Source organism: Myiozetetes cayanensis, unplaced genomic scaffold, assembly GCF_022539395.1.
Source record: "Myiozetetes cayanensis isolate MyiCay16 unplaced genomic scaffold, myiCay2020 scf3, whole genome shotgun sequence".
Taxonomy (NCBI): Eukaryota; Metazoa; Chordata; class Aves; order Passeriformes; family Tyrannidae; genus Myiozetetes; species Myiozetetes cayanensis.
In genome coordinates, this window is record NW_026087521.1 from 7,261,777 (window position 1) to 7,278,874 (window position 17,098).

The window sequence follows — 17,098 nt, forward strand, 5'->3', positions numbered from 1 at the left end:
GATCAGAGGACAAGATAAGCTCTCCTATGAATGCAGGCTGAAAGAGTTGGAGTTGTTCAGCATGGAGAAGGCTCCAGGGAGACCCTAAAAGGGGCCCACGGGAGAGCTGGAGAGCGACTTTTCACATGGGAATGTAGTGACAGGAAAAGGAGGAATGGCCTTAAGCTGAAGGGTAGAAATAGGTTAGACATTAGGAAGAAATTCTGTACTATAAGGGTGGTAAGACACTGGAACAGGTTACCCAGAGGGGTTGGGGACTCCCTGTTCCTGGAGGTGTTCAAGACTTGGCTGGATGTGACTCTGAATAACTGATGGTGTCCTTGCCTGTGGCAAGGGGCTGAAGCTAGATGATCTTTAAGGTTTGTTCCAACTCAAGTCATTCTATGATTCTATTCTATGAAACACACCATTTGCCTGAGAGAATTGTCCAAGAGTTTATTAAATTCTGTCAGGCTTGGTCCTGGAATGGCTTCCCTAGGGAGCTTGTTACAGTGCCCAGACACCTTCTGGGTGAAGATCCTTCTTCTAATATCCAGCCTCTCCTGACACAGTTTCAGGAAGAAGAAGAGGCATTACTCAGATAACTGGAAGAAGTCTCCTGTTTGCAGGCTCTGATTTTCTTTGGGCAGTTCTCAGTCTAATACTGACTGGAGGGACAACACAGAAGGGCAGAAGAGAGGCAGAGAAAGCTCCAGCTGCTGCAACCAGCAAATGGTGGAATTCAGGATTCCAAAAGAGGATAAAGCCAGGCAAAAAGTCCATAGAAGTTCAGGCAACTTCTTGGAAGAATACCATAGGATACCTGGAGAGTAGGGCGGTCAAGGAAACCTGGCTGCTTTTCAAGAATCATTTCGTCCAAGCTTAACAATGGCAGTGGCCCATCCCAGTGGGCAGGAAATCAAGTAAATGTTTTGGGATGTTTGCATGGATGAGCAATGGCTGTCAACAGCATGGACTGACACAGGGAAAATTGTTTAATCACCCTGAAAGACTTCTACAGTGAAATGACTGGCTCGGTGGATGGTGAGCAAACAGTGAATATACTTTGTTCTTAGTAAGGTTTTTAACAGTCTCCTATGACATCTTTGTTGACAATATGATGAAGTACAGACTAGATAAGTGGTCAGTGAGTTGAAATGAAAACTGGCTGAACTGCTGGGCTCAAAGGATTGAGATCAGTGTCTCAAAGTCCAGACAGAGGTGGGTCACTAGTTGTTGCAGGGGTTGATATTAGCACCAATGCAGCTTAAGACCTCCATTAACAGTCTGGATGCAAATAGCAGGTGTATTTGCTGCAATCTCAACATAGTGATAACATGCTGTCAAGTACCTGTCATATAGGGTTCATAGAGGAACATTTCTGCTTCAGTATTGGTATGAATGTATCCTATGTTGAACTACTTTTTTTTTTTTTTTGTTCTTTAACTACTGTGGTGAGTTCAATAACAAATCTCTGGATAAATTCTAAGGAACTCTCCCTTTATTTTTTTAAAAGGGTGAGTCCTAACTGATGTTTGTGCTTAAAGATGAAATCTCAAGCCAGACAGCATTAATTATTTTATTGCTACTATTATGTTTCTAAGGTTTTTGTTGGGGGTGCTACCAGAATTGGGCTACACTAAGATGGCACAAGTTGACTCATAGTCAACATGTGACACTGCATGGAAATTAAATATGGGTTTCTCAAAGCAACCCCAGCAGTGCAGACTTGTTGTGAAAGTATAAAAAAGGTGTTAAAAGCATTTTCTGCTGATTTTGTAGGACTTGAGTTTGCTTATTTGGAATCTTGAATTTAAATTAAATGCCTACAAGTGGTTTTGAAAACCCCACTCAGGACATAAGGCTGTAAAATTCTGCTTGAACAATCAAGTCATGCTCCTCTTGACCATTACTGTCAGCACTGTCCACTCATGTGACTGTCTGCACTGATATTTCCTGTCTGCTGAGTCTGTCTTCCTGATTGCTTTGGGTGTCCAGAGCTGTTCCCTAGTGCCTTCCTTAAACTTTTCCATCATTAGTTTCAATCCATTACTCGCTATTCTAACTTCTCCTGAGACTGAATAATCCCTTCCTCTCTTTTTGTTGCCTGGAAATTATTTATAGTCTGTGATCACGTCTCCCTGGGTTTACTCTTGTCTAGACTAAATATATTTAGCTCTTTTACTGTCACTCTGCGTGTCTTACTGCGTCATTTGTTAGCTATCCATGTTTTCTCGAGGTTTTCAGAACCTTTCCTAAGATGAGAAAAATAGTACTAAATACATTGTTCCAGGGTGGTCACACCAAAATTAAGTTAAATGACATTATTAGCTCCAGTTTTATATGCTATTTCATGTACACTCTAATAGCAGTAATACCCACCTAAGCTAATCTACCTTTCTTCCAGGCAGAATGTTGAACTAATTTTCTGAAAACTGCTGTAAGAGCCAAATCCCTCACTCATTTCTCACATCATAATAACTGTGAGATTTCAAGTGGAGCAGATCTGAATTTTTTTCTCAGACAATTTCCTTCCTTTCAAAAATACGATTTTATTGAACTTGAAGCTTTGCAACACTATGTGACAATTTAAACAGTTTAATATTTTTAGAGTTTGTTGGTGTAGGCTGACCAATATTTTATGCTCAATGAGTATGTGTTTTACAAAGTGCAGAAAGAATAAAAAGTTCTATCTATTCTTCTTAAAGAATAACATTTGTTGGATTTTTTTTTACCAACCGTGTTTAATAGGAAATTTTGAAATTCTATCCTTTTATTTTTTACTTGGAAGAAAATACCACATTTCAATAGCAGAAGGAGACTAGGTATCTCAGATTTTATTTTAAGGCCCATTTCTGCCAAATAACTCATTATGACTCATTCTAGCTCATGATCTACTAGGTTTTTCTGTTAGAACTATGATGTCAGATATTCATGAACCTGTATGAATACTTAATCCATACTCTGTGTCTCTATCACGATCAGACTGATAGTGCTAATCCTTTCCAGCTCTAACTGTACATGTTCTTTTGGAAATGAGACCGTCTTTCTCAGAAGTAAGCCAAAATCTGCTAACACTGAAAGAGAACTTGTTTGCAAGGGATCCAGGGGACAAAAGAACTGAAAGAACCTTTTAGTGAATGCTGACATGGTCCTCTAAAGTGATTCATATGATTTACGGAAACAGATATCCAAAGACTTACTCTGTAGTCACTGGACGTCACATAAAATATAGGGAGAAAGGCCAGCCAAATGATGCACGTTGTGTACATTGTGAAACCGATAAACTTGGCTTCATTGAAGTTCTCTGGACATTTCCTTGTTTTGAAGGCATATACAGTGCATAAGACTACGAGGATTACATCGTATGTTAAGGAGATTAACATACTGGAATCCTTGACATTGCATTTCAGTATGACAGTCTCTCTCTTCTCGGGAACAGTGTACCGCCTGGTGCCTGGGGCCTCCAGGATGAGCCACACAGACACCACCACCACCTGGACCAAAATGAGACTCAGGCAGATGAAGACCTGAGAACTGGGGCTGATGAACTTGGGCCTTTGAGCACCGTTCTTTACACCATCGAATATTCTGGCTATGCAGTTCGTTTTTGTCAGAAGGGCAGAGTAGCAGACGGCAAAGGAACTTCCCAGCCCCAAGCGACGGAGGGTGCAGATGGCTGGAGAAGGCTTGGCTATGAAGAAGAAAGTCATGCTGTAAGACAGGAAGACCCCAAAGAGCAAAATGTAGCACAGTTCACGGCCAGAGGCTTTGACCAGGGGGGTGTTGTTGTGCTTGATGAACACACCAATAACCATGAAAGTACAAATAAAGCCCAGGCATGCAATGGTAACAGGACCTATTGCCCAAGCATCTTCCCACTTGATGTAGTCTTCCGGTAGGTCGTAACAGCCAGTCAGGTCAGCTGTGGGCCATTTCCCAGGTCCGCAGTCTGCACAAGTGAATTCATCAGCCAGGTACTCGTAGGTTTCACAGGGAATGCAAATCCAACAGCAGACATCTCCTGGTTGCATATTCTTCATCTCGTTAGGAGCGCAGGGGTCGCTGCACTGGGAGACAGGGACAGCGCTCCTGGACCACTGGATAGAATCCACCTCAAGTGACAAAGTTTCTGCCCACTGACCAACTTTCACGTAGGAGTATTTGTCTCCAGTGTACTGGAAATTGAACACGTTGTATCGTCCTATCCCATCTCCATAGGCATCAAATTTGACCATGCTGTCCGGATCATTGGGAGGGTTGAAGGGAGCTGTGGGGAAAAAACAAACAAACAAACAAACAAGAACAGAGAATGTTATTACCAAAGCTGCATCTGACTTTTTTTCAACCCTTTAGCAAGCACAGACATCTGACAGCTCATAGAACCCAATTGTCAACAGGTAAGTCAAAAGGTCTGTATTTGCCTCAGTTTTGAACCTGGAGGAAGAGAAGAGCTCAGATACTACAACTCTATTTCACTTTGCTGTATGACATATATTTGTAAGTGTAAGATGACCAATCTCCTTACTGGTTTTTGTCTTGCATACAAATCAATTCTCCAGTTACTTCCCCCAGTAAGCACTGCTGTTACCTTTCACATTTTCTCTTGAATGAAAGAGGTCTGCTTCTAACTGAGACTCAACATTGTTTGGTGAAACTTGGCTGCCGTGATATAAGAAAATTCAGATGGTCAGATCAATAAATGCTGTTTTGAGGCCAACACTTTGGAATACAGTTGAATAGAGGATTAATTTTCAGGATGATGGAGAAGTAACTGTGAAGTCCTCAACAATTTCTTACTATGTCTTTTCACTTCTCCCTGTGTAGTAGGAAGTTTTGAATCCCTTCTATTTTGTTTCAATTTTACCAGTTTCTGATATTTCTTGTGTGGTCTGAGGTTTCCAGCACATGCTGCTTTGGTCCTGTATCTTGTTTGGGGAATAGATGAAAAAACCACAAACTGTATCTGTGACCTTCTGTGAAATCAATATTGTAACACTTCCAACTGCTAAGCTCCGGAGAGTTTTGTTTTTATTCCATCTGAGGCTTTGGCAGGGAATGAAGAAATATTAAAAATGTAGGAGGAAATTGCATTTACCATGTGATTTATTGGCCATTTGCTGTAGCATCAAAGGTGAAAGACTTTATAGGCAGGAAGTGAAAGGGGTTTTTTTGCCACTGATGAGCAATAAAGGTGATTTTATTCTCCAGTGTTTTTGGTTACAGAAGTAGTTCCACTGCCATTGCTGGAATAAATCTCTTTCCCTACCTCTGTGCCCATGCTGTGCTTGAGCATGAGCAATATTGTATAAGGGTGTAATATCTTACTCCACTTCAATTTCCAGATACTTTGGATTTCTTGTGGTAGATTTATTTAGCTTCTTTAAAGCACTGAGGCCAAATTCTTTCACCTTTATTCCTGCAGAGTGTTACCTTATTTTGCAATACACTGGCTAAGGTCAGTAAAAGGGACACTGGACTTTGGCACAGAAGCCCCTGCTGGAGTGTTGAAATGTAACCTGCATATCCTCAGGTGATGCACTTGGAGGGCATTTCTTTCCCAACTTTCTGCTTATTGTAGAGCAATACTGGAATATAATTTAAGTCACCTATACTCTCTTCTGGGTTTGAGTCAAGACTGATTGTTCTTATCCCTGCTCACTCCTGCACTTTATCACCTCACCTGTGTCAGCTCCAGTGGTGGACAGCCTTGGTTTGTAGGATTGCAGACAGAATTACAGAATGATTTAGGAAGGAGGGAACCCCTGGTGGGTCATCTGGTCCAACTGCCCTGCTCAAGCAGGGTCATCCTAGAGCACATGGCACAGAATTGAGTCCAGACAGTTCTTGAATATCTCCAGTGAGGGAAACACCATAATCTCTCTAGGGAACGTGCTCTGGTGCACAGTCACCTGCACGTAAATGAAATTCTTCATGTTCAGGTGTTCCAGTTTCTGCCCATTGCCTCTCATTTCATTGCTTGGTACCACTGAGAAGTGGCTGGCTCCCTTCAGATACTGATATAAATTTATGAGGTCTCCTCTTAGTTGTGTCTTCTAAAGGCTGAACAGGCCCAGCTCCCTCAGCCTTTCCACATAAGAGAGATGATGTAATCCTCTTATCATCTTTGTAGTCCTCTACTGGACTTGCCCCAGGAGCTCCATGTCTTTCTTGTATGGTACAGAGTAGGAGTGGGTAGCCCAGGAACTTGTAAGAGGTTTATTTTATCTTCTTCTATACTGTTGGCATCTAATTGTACCACTCTGCAGTCCAACAAGACCTCTGAGTGCACAAAATTTAAAAGCAGCACAATACTCTTCCAAATGGCCAGTCATCCTGGAAATTACATGCTCTAAATTAAACAGGTATTCAAAATATAGGTCAACAAGAAGAATATTAAGCAGCTTCCCTTTTCGTCCTCCTCCTCCTCACGCACAGGCATGCGAGTTCTCTCATCCAGGAGCAGCATTAAAACGAAATCATAATGCAGCACTTAACAGCTCTTCAATAATGTGTTGTCATTGCCAGTGTCTTATTTCATTATTCATGACACTCATATAGATTGTAGAAGCTGTTAACACAGCAGCCCAGCTTTAAGAGCCAATTTATTCACTTCAGTGTTATCCAGGCCAGCTCCTGGGATGGGCTGAGAGCCTGTGACTGCTACTGGTGCCAGTGGAGCTTCAGGTAAGCAAAACAAACTGCAAACTGGTTGTTTGGCATCAAAACTTGAAGGGCACAAACACCCCAGTGTAAGTTACCTTACGGTCTGAAATACCAGCACTTTTCAGGAAGGAATTTCCTCTGTGTAATATGTTTAACAACTTCTTAGTTCTGATAGAATATTTATCATTGAAACAGAGCAAAGTATTTTCCTTAGACTTTGCAGGTAGGTACAGAAGGCAGAGCAGGTAATCTCACACAGAGTTAGCTTGAAGCTCATGAATAGTTGCCTTCCATGGGGCTGTTCTCATGCTACAAGTATAAACAAAAGATTTTTGTAGGATAATATATTTTAAGTTGACCAAAGCTTGTAGCTTGAAACATTCATTTTTAGTAGCTGCTGATACAGGAAAATAAATCACCCTCTTTCAGATGGAAAGGATGAAATCATTAAACCAAACAGTGATGTATTTAATTATAGTATAGTAAGCCAAAGCCTACAAATGAGCCCACTGGGTGGCAGCAATTAATATATCCACTGATTACATACAAAATCACTAAGGCATTTTAATGTATCATTTATCAACATAGTCTAGATCCTGTAGGATCACTTTCAAAAAGTAATGTTTTCAGAAAATATGGTGTAATATTCAGCATAAAAATAAGACGTTTATAGGCAAGAATGTAATAGCACAAAAAAAGCAGGACTTTATTTTTAGTGTTAAAAAAGGATAATTTTTGCAAATTGCTTTTCCCAGAGATGATGTCAGTCTATGTCATAAGTCAGTCTGCAAATTTTCTCCAGTTACATTTCAGTTTTGAGAGGAAACCTACATTCTTTACAGCAGGCATTTCTGGTAGGTCTTTTTCAGAGCTAAGCTGGTTTGGATTCATCCCTTGGGACAGGAGGGACTAGAGTCTCTGATCTATCCACCTGTTGGCTAAGAAGCTATCTCAGTGACAATACAAACTTTGTCTCCTTTGAGCAGTGTCTTTCAATCTTGATCTTCCTTTGCACTTCATGAAATGAATTATCCCTGTGCAAAGCAGTTATCCAAGAAAAATTTTGGAAAATAAGTTATCAAGGGAAAGAAAGGATAATTAAAAGTGACTTAAAGATAAACCAGTGATGCTTCGTGCTCCAGCTTGCAGCAGTTCAGCAGTGAAGATGCCACAGCAGTGATGTTTATGTGCTCAGAAGTGCAGAAGACAGAAACTTATGGAGACACCTCTGTCAGCTGACTGGAGAAATCCTACTGGAGGACAGGATGCCAGTGTGCAAGTGGAGGACAAACTCCTTCAGCTTCAGATAGAGAAAAATCACTACAGATTTATGGCTGTCTCAGTGGCAGATATGGATAAGAACATAAAATAACATCATTAGCTTTTATGTAGTGAATTATATAATTTGTTTCCATCTTCCTACAGTGGCATCAATTTTTTCAGAAGTCAGGTAACTTGTAAATATGTGCTCATTAGCATATGTGCACATTACCAACTGCTGTTGGAGGCAGGTGAGTTGCTTTCATTTAGAAATCTTTATTATTTTTGATGTGAGTGATGTACAGCTCTTGGTGACATGAAAAATTTCAGAAAGAAAGTTCTGAAGGGGGGGATTTGTTTTTTTTGAGGGCAAGCCCATGATTTGAAGAGGTGGTATCAGAAGTATTTTTAAAATGCTTCTAAATCTGCCTAAGTTGGGTGAAAAATACTACAGGATTTTTTAACCAGGAATGAGTAGATGAGGAAAACAAAGCAGTTTAAAACCTAATTAGGTACTGGGAAACTTTTAAGAGACCAAGCAGCCTAGGAAAAGATGAGTGTCATTTTAAGTGGCTTGGAATCAGACTGGGTTTTGTTTATCAGCATCTTTGGGCCAGAAAAGGTATTTTGCATCTGTCACAGAGCTGAATGTATAGATGTTGCCTTATAGAAAACATCCGCAATAACACTTCCTGGTAGGGATGATGACAGATAAGCCTACATCTGAGAACATCTTTCATTTCCATAAAACACACATCTGTTCTTTGCTTGCTAAGTGTATTCTTTCAAAACAAGATACAGATCACTACCTAGGAGGCAATTCATTAATAGCAAGGCTTGCTGAAAGCGCTGCAATTTTTCAGCTTGGCAGTTTGCAAATCTAGGAGGTTTCATGGGGTTCAGAAAGAGATGTAAGAAGAACTATTTTGTGCACCACAGGTACCTTCTTCCACATCTTGTTGGCCCCAAAGACTATCAGACCAACAGACTATAAGAAGATCAAGATTAAATGGAAATGTCAGTGTAGAGGGAACAGGCTGGAGTTCCTGAAAATTGAGTAAAACCTCCTTAGTCTCACTAGATGGTGCTGCAAAAACTCTGAACTTCTGATTTAAGAATGAAAAACAAGACATTTGTTTATGTAACAGAAAAATATAGTTATTTTTTTAATCCCCCCTACTCCTTCCTGTTACATATCCTGGGTAATGCCTTTTTAAAACACTGTAAGGAAGAATCTTGGTAATAATATTACAGAATATGGTGTGTTTGTCCAACAGGCTCATCTGCATGTATGATACCTTATCTTGAAAAGTATCAGAAAATATCCTGAGAATGCACATATCTTTTAATTCTCTTTTATTTTTAGCTAGATATGGCTTGTTGAGTCGAAGTGACTTATTTCTGCTTGGCTGAACATTGACCTGATGCACTCACTCCTGTTTCTATCTCAGCATAATGCAGCTGGTTTCATACCTGATTGACAGAAGGCACGTTGAAATTCGGCAATTTAAAAGTTAGCACAGGGAAAGCTCAGAGTGAAGTGTCACTGGTTTGCACCTCTCCACAATTAATGAATAATGAACGGGCTTAAAATACCAGATTCCACAGAGACAAGCAGTCACTCTTAACCTCTGCACCACAGTTTCTTGATGTGTTTGGGTCACTTGCAGCACTGCTTTCTTCTCATTCAAGAAGCAAACAAGACAGATTAGTCTTCTATAAATGTAGTTTTCCTATCTATGTCTACAGATTTTCCATTCAGGTCTGTGGTTTCTCTCTTAGGTTAGATGCTTGCTGTAGGGAATTTCAACACCTCCCACAGACACCCCCTCAAGAGTTTGCAGTGGTCAGAGACAGAAATGTTTCCCCGGGCCTAGTTGCAAAGATCTATCACATATCACAGATATTTGTAGGTAGGTTAGTTATCCCAAGCTTCCATCCTACAAAAGAGAATGAGTACTTCTAGGGTTCACCTTAGAGAGGTATTTAGCCCAGCTAAACTGTACCTGCTCTTTTTCTGCTGACCATAATGATTGTGAGTAGCTAAAATACATCCACAATACATGAATCTGCAGTCAGGTGAGATGAATATCAGCAATATCTGGAATGGAAAGACTCACAGCTGGAGCACCAAGTGATAGCAGCTCGTGCAAGCTCTCTGTGGTGCACCTGTGAACGGGTGTCTCGTGCAAGCTGTCCACACAGGCTGCTGTGGAGGCTGTTGGAGAGCATGCCTGGGAACACTGGCAAAACAAACTAAGAAGGGTCTGAAAGATTAGAAGAACTTGTTCAGCTTGTCACTATCCTCAGCCTGGCTGAGCACAGAACTCCCCAGCTACCTTTCCTGTGAAATGCTTACCTCAAACATCATGTTTTACATTTTCAGGTATATGTTGTCCTCTTGCTTGTGTGGCCCTTAAGCATATGTGTGGTCTACAGAACTCAGGAACAATTAACTAGATGCTAACCTTCACCAAGGAAGTTAAGAAATTACCTTTTTTTTTAAAAAAAAAAAAAAGGAAATTTGAGGAATTTAAAAAATAATTTCTTACTTCTTACCTGGAAGGTAAAAAAGCAGGTAAGAATTCTGCACTCGTTATATTTCTCCTTAAAAATACAAAACATCTCCTCTGAAATTAAGAATATTTCTTGGAGTTTTTTTGTAAAGGTCACACCAGTGCAACTTCAAAAATGAAACAAACACTCATGGAACAGTGTCCAAGGTGTTTTTCTTTTTAATGTCTGCTCGGTTGATAATTGATATGAGTGATTTGTGAGATTCCAACACAGTAATGCATTTCAACTGATACTGTTTTTTTAATTTAAGACTATCCACTTAAAGAAATGGTTGGCACAAGAGGCAAAATGCATGTAAAGTAATTCATACCAGCAATCAACTTGCAATTACAAAGGAAATTAAACCATGACTTCAAACTGCCTAACTCCTCCCTCAGGCCAAGTAGTTAGTTATTTTGTAAACAGAAGCAAAGGGAACTCAGTCCCATTATGAAGAATTATGGCCACTGTTAGGGTTACAACACACACTCAGGAGCTGGAACTGTAAGTTCTGGGTTGGCTTTTGGTAGCTCATGAAATGTTTTGGTCTGAGGAAAAAAAAGGGATGGTTGGTGAGTTATCTGTCAGTTACTGAACATTAACATCACTGTCAGAGCTTGAGATTTTGGCTGAGACTTTCTGCCAGTTCAGAGTTTCCTGTCTTCAATTTAAACTTCTGTTGAAGGACATTCCCATTTAACCTCAAAGCTGGGAACTGGTGCTATACCTTAACCCTTCTCTCCCCAGTACATCTGAGGTACAGCTGAAAGAGACTGAAGCTGTGTTTTAATTTTGCTAAAATTCACTTCTGGACTAAACGAGGGACTTGGTTATATCACAGGAACACGACTATTTCTCTTTTTGGAGGCACCATTCCATGATGTGCTAATTCCACCCCCAGACTGCATATCTAGCTGTCTAAGGAAGTGTTAAATACCTAATAATATTTTTTGTCCTTCTTTGTCAGCCCGAAGGAAATACGAATAGATTCAGTTATTAAGATATTAAAGGGACTTGGTTAAAACATCCTCTTCTCTGTGGGGACTTGAGGATTAGAGAGGTGTTTCCAGACACAGCTCTGAATAATTTAGTTAGATAGTTTGCCCTTAGAGATCAGAACCAAATGAACCATGAAATAGACCCTCTGGCTGTTATTTCCTAATTGATGTGATATGAAGACACTCCCAAATCCGGTGGACTGATATGGACTTAATGAATTATACTGCAATATTATTATTTAGCAGTAGTAATATTGCAGCTGTTACATTCCAAGATTCAAAAAATTTCAAGTGCATGAGAAAGGTAATATTTCTTGTTAGAGTAGTCTATAGATGGAAGAAGTGCACAAGCCTTCAGGCACAAGGTCAGTCCATTAGGTTATCAGAAACATTACTCAATAAATTTGACCTTCTTTTCTTTTGAAGGAACAGCTCTGCTCAGAGTTTAGTATATCAGGTTTTTATCTCCTCCTGGAAACAAAATTTCACTTTGCAAAGAGCCTCATTACTATCCATTTACAGGGTAATTGCTGAAAAGCTTTTTGTTCCCTTCTTTAAAAGTATGTAGTTTAGAAACACAAGGGATGATCAAGATGAAAGACAAGATATGACAAAGGGATGTTATGCCAAAAACTTCTGTTTTTTCCAGATATGTGGGCAGCCTAATAAAAGTATTGCCTCTTCCTACATATCTTATGACTCTATGCTATTATTTTTGTTAAGGAGCTACTGAAAACTTTCAGCAATCACCCTACAAATTGCTAATAATGAGGTAATTTGCAAAATGAAATTGTATTTGCAGTAGGAAAATAAAACCATAAGTAGTGAATTCTAAAGAGAACACCTATTTGAAATAACTGAAGCTCAAATTTAGTGAACATTTTGCAGAAAAAAAAAAGAAGTTTTAAAATGCCTCAAAACCGGAATAAAGAAACACTGCTGTGGTGAAACACTGGAACCTTTATGCTCAGACATGCTCAGCTCAGTTACAGCATTTACCACATCTGACATAATGTTAGTGGAGGACAAAGAACACTTGGAGTTCAGCTGGAAATATAAGTGTTTCACACATCTCATAGTGTAAGATTCTGGAGTGGATCTGTTTTCTCTCTGAATATAATATGTGAATGAAAAAAAGTGGCCTATATTTCTTTAGCCTAAACTTAATTAGTATCAATATGATGCAGTTTTCTCACAGAGCTCCTATAATCAAGTGGAGAGAAATAGACACCGCCACAGGTGGGCTCTGGCTAACATGAGCTGCCATCAGAAGGGTGGGTAGCTTCCTCCATTGATAGTTCTACAGTTATTATATTACAAAGTGTATCAAAAAACACATGAAAGCTGGCTGGCTTGAATTTTGGCCACTAAAGAAGAAATCAAACTAATGCTTTCAGTAAGGCTCACTACACATATGAAACGTGTTCATCTTCCTTTTTAGAGGTTTGAGTCTGGATTTTATTTTTACTCATTTCCTTATAGTAAGGAGGTGCACTGAAAATGCACATCTACTGAAACTGCAAGTTAAATCAGTATTCAGTAGAGTTTATCTCATGTCTGGCCAAATCTTGAGTCAGCCAGTCAAGAGGTGAAAGTGGGTTTCTCACAACAATGAAATTTCAGTAAAAAGATAGTGAGATAAGGGATAAGAAGCCTTGGCTTTTAAGGTTATTCATGCATATTACACACCAGCTGCAAAGGTAGCACGTCACCTCTCCCAATATCATCAGTGTTCATTGGCATGCCTTATGGTACAACATGCAAGATGGGTGTTCTATTAATACTTGCAAATTCTGCTACTCTCAGGAAGAAAAGATAAAGCTGAAAGCACAGAATCATTTCTGTTAATGTTTTGCTCCACTGAATCAGTTCAGCAACAGCAACCACTGGACCTCAGGGAAAAATGTGAAATGAAAATGTTGATTTATTTGCCTGTTTTATGGTGGAAGCAGAGACACACTGATAGGCTTTGACTGATAAAGTGTTTCAGAGATCTAGAAAGGACATCAACAGCACTGCCACAAACCTTCCTCTGACCTGAGATAATTTCTTCTCCGAAGAGCCTTTAAAGATGGGGTTTTTATTCTTTCAGTTACGGGAGCATTAACTAACCATTAGCTATTTATTCAAGTAGATACACAAATGCTGTTGAGGAAGTTTAACAAACTTTTTCAGCACATTTCCATCAGTTCCCAATAGCAGCTTCATACAGTGTTTTATCAGCCACTGTCTGGTGGACGCTTGTCCTGGCACAGCAGGCCAATCTTTGACACAAAACTGATCACTTGCAGCAGTGATCAGCTTCTCCATTCATGAGGACAACAGAAAAATGTAATGCAAAAAGTTCTGTTTTTTCAGCAACCATAGGCAAAATTTATTTACAGGTGTATAATTATTTATGTCAAGGGAAGGAACCATAAGAACACAACCTCTGGCTGTCACAGGCAACAAGGATATTGCTGCTTAGCATAGAAGGGTCCAGCAACCCCACTCCATACACTCCTGCATATGATCAAGCATGTCCTAGTGTTTTGGAGCAAAGAGACCTATTGTAAAAGATAAAGAGTGACAAAGAAATTGTTCCCACGGGAAGAGAGCAAGAGAGTTCTGTAGCAGAAGCAAAGGAAGATGCTCGAGGCTCCAGAGGTGTACACAGTCAGCTACTGATCACTACAGAAATTTAACCTTGGGAAGAAGGGAGGATTATTTTTAGGGTATAATCAGTATAAAGAAAAGCATGTATGCAGCATATGCAAAACATCCTGCGTAGGGTGAAAAGACAAAAGTGATAACAAGAAGGTATAATGCCAGTAATGGCCTCTGCAAGTAAAAGAACAAAAGGAAGATTGAGAGAAGAATCGCTCTGGAACTGTCCCTGGTTGTGGATGCTGGAACTCATCAGTGCTGCTACCTCAACACAAAGAGGTTCTCCCTTTCCTTTGATGTGGAAAGATAGCTGCTTTTGGATTTGCTGTTCACTTTTTACAAATGCAAACTGAACAATCATACATGAAGTTACTATGTTTTATTATAGAGTTGAGTTCAATAAATTTAAAAAACAGTGAGTGAGTGCTGTTGTGAATGTGTCTGTGTGTGGGTGCAGGCCTGTGTGTGTCTTTCAGTCCAAACTTCCTGTAAAACAGTGTGGTTGATACTGGACCACAGAGTCAAAGTTATATCACATTCCACCCTGGAAATCCAAATCAGCTACAGAGTCACACGGAAATTCTGTGGCACATATATTCTTTGTGAGGACTTTGTTAAAGGCTGTGCTTCCCTCAGCTTTCTCACACATGTTTTCCCTGTTTCCTTTTGCATCCCAGCAGTGAGCAGGTGAGTTGTCTGTGGCTGGAGCAAGAGGTGAGAAGCCAAATCAAAGGATTGCTCCTGTGGCTGAGCCATGCTACACTAGGATTTTGTGAACATTTCAGTTAGAAGTTTCTCTGCTTCTGATATCTCTCTGCATGAACATGTGTGTTCCCTGTGCCTTGAAGAATTTTAGTATTCTTTGTCTTCACTTGTTATATCCTCAGATGAATATACTTTCATTGCAGGAAGAAGGAAACAAAAGGAAATGACTCACCCAGATAACAGCAATGAAATATATTTTTCTATTATATTCTATATTTGCTAACAAAATAACCATAAATGGTGCAGTGATGCCAAGGCAGACATTCTCTGAGATGCTTTTAGAGGTGTTTAGTAACATGGCTCTGACAGATGAGGAAGTGAAAGAAAGTCAAACACATTTGCCTGCCAGGTCCATCCAGTTTATAGTTGATGGGAATTGTGTAGAGGGTCAGTTTGTGGTGAATATGCATAAGCAAAAGCAGTTTCTGCTCTGTGAAAATATAGAAAATACATAAAAAATTTTTGGAAAAATATTTTAGTGGAAAAGTTTAAACAATGGCTATTTGGAGTTTGGGTTGAGTTTCTTTCTCCCTTTTAGATAGAGAAGAGACTTGTATCACTGAGGGGTTTTTTCTGTACTGTGAATCAGAAACAGGCAAGACAAGCTTGAAGGGAATAGTTCAGGCTTCCCAGAAAGCTGAAACAGATTCACATGCTCATCTGGGCTGCAGTTTAACAAGTACAGTACAGCAGTCGTCTTGGGACAGGTTTGTCTGGAGACATGCTACATGCAAGTGATGGAGGATTTAGACCCTGTTGAGATTGCAACACCAGACTGGGCTGAGTGTCAGTGTCCTGCTAATGCAGCTATACTGGTCTGGTTCCTCCTCCTGTTTAGTCAGTGTTAGCCTGGAAATATCTTTGCACTGTGCTCTACTGGGCAAAGAAAATTTTCCAGGGATGTTGTGATATTCAGTTTATTTCAGGAGAAAAGATGCTTTTCTACAGATTATGCTTTCACTTCTGCCTTTGTAGGATAATTATTATCTGCCAACAAAGATAGAGGTTTCGTAAAAATAACATAACATTTGATTGTCTTTGGGTTTAGACATCTAGGTTTGTGACTTTCTGTAGTTTTCTTCATCACCTTTTGGAAAGACCATTTTTTTCAGGCTCATTGGAAGTCCAGGACACAGATGGATTAATCAAAAGAGTTAAATGGAATCTCCTTCTCATGTTCTTGTCCTAATCCTCATTAACACTTTTGTGGTCATGTTCTGAGCACAACCTCTGCCTTTGTCAGCCCCTAACATATATCTCAGTGTCCAAGTGAGACTAACTGATATTAGTTATGAAAGTGCTAAACTGCTCTTCTGCAGCAGGTAGTACAGAAGAATCTTGTCCTCCCTTGGGCTTTTTGGAGACAAATTAGATGCTAAAACGTAAGGGATAGAAATCCTGAACCAAATTCTTCTCTCACATGATAACTTGTCCTTCCAGGCCACAAGCAGAAAGAAGCAGACCTGACATCACTTATGTGTGAATGTGTCTCACAGGAAAATCTGCATGAAGAATAAGAATATAATCCCATGGTTGCCCCCTATCACAAACCCCAGTAGGACTGGAAAAGGGAGTGTGCATATTTGGGGGATGAAAAGGTTGTATGAGACTTCCTGCTCCTTTGAGGACTTGGAATGTGCAGACCCTTGGTATTTGGGATTCACATGACATTTTCCATCAAAACAAAAGACAAAATAATAACAATAACTATTATAAAACAAGCAACAGGCAAACACAGAAGTCTGTGATTTAGAGAAATTAGGTTACCAAGCCTTCTGTCTCTCAAATATGTGATCTGAAAGAAAATCATTGCTCAGTTTGTCAGTCATGTGTTTCTCCATAAACACAGGGTGTCTAATCTCATCCTCATTTACACATTTTCATGGATGCTGTGATATCTAGAGATTTATGGATGCCTAAAGGCCACATTATTAATATGAGATAAGCAGCTGACTATAATTTACATACAAGGCACAGACTATTTAATTTTATGTTCAGTATTTCCTAGCTCAGCTGAAGTGGTGGGTTGGGTAAATATTCAAGTAGAGGAAACTGAGATGGAGAGCTATTTGCAATTTTAGGAATGTCAAAGCACCTTCACCTAAATATGCCATTATAACAAGTTTGGGGCCGTTGCTGGCCTGTGGTTTCTGCAGTCTTTCCAGGAATGACACCCAGCTGGGTAAAGGCCGAAGGCAACATACTTTCAGAGACTTCCTGAGGACTAT

The 17,098-nt window shown here is 39.8% G+C and overlaps 1 protein-coding gene across 3 annotated transcripts in view; it reads right to left on the minus strand.

The window, feature by feature from the left end:
• Positions 1-17,098, minus strand: part of GRM3 (glutamate metabotropic receptor 3) — a 104,131-nt gene that overhangs the window by 8,690 nt on the left and 78,343 nt on the right. For all 3 annotated transcript variants that reach the window (XM_050324885.1, XM_050324886.1, XM_050324887.1), the window contains one exon: positions 3,183-4,249. In XM_050324885.1, the coding sequence (XP_050180842.1) occupies positions 3,183-4,249 (1,067 nt within the window). The remainder of the gene's footprint in view (positions 1-3,182; positions 4,250-17,098) is intronic.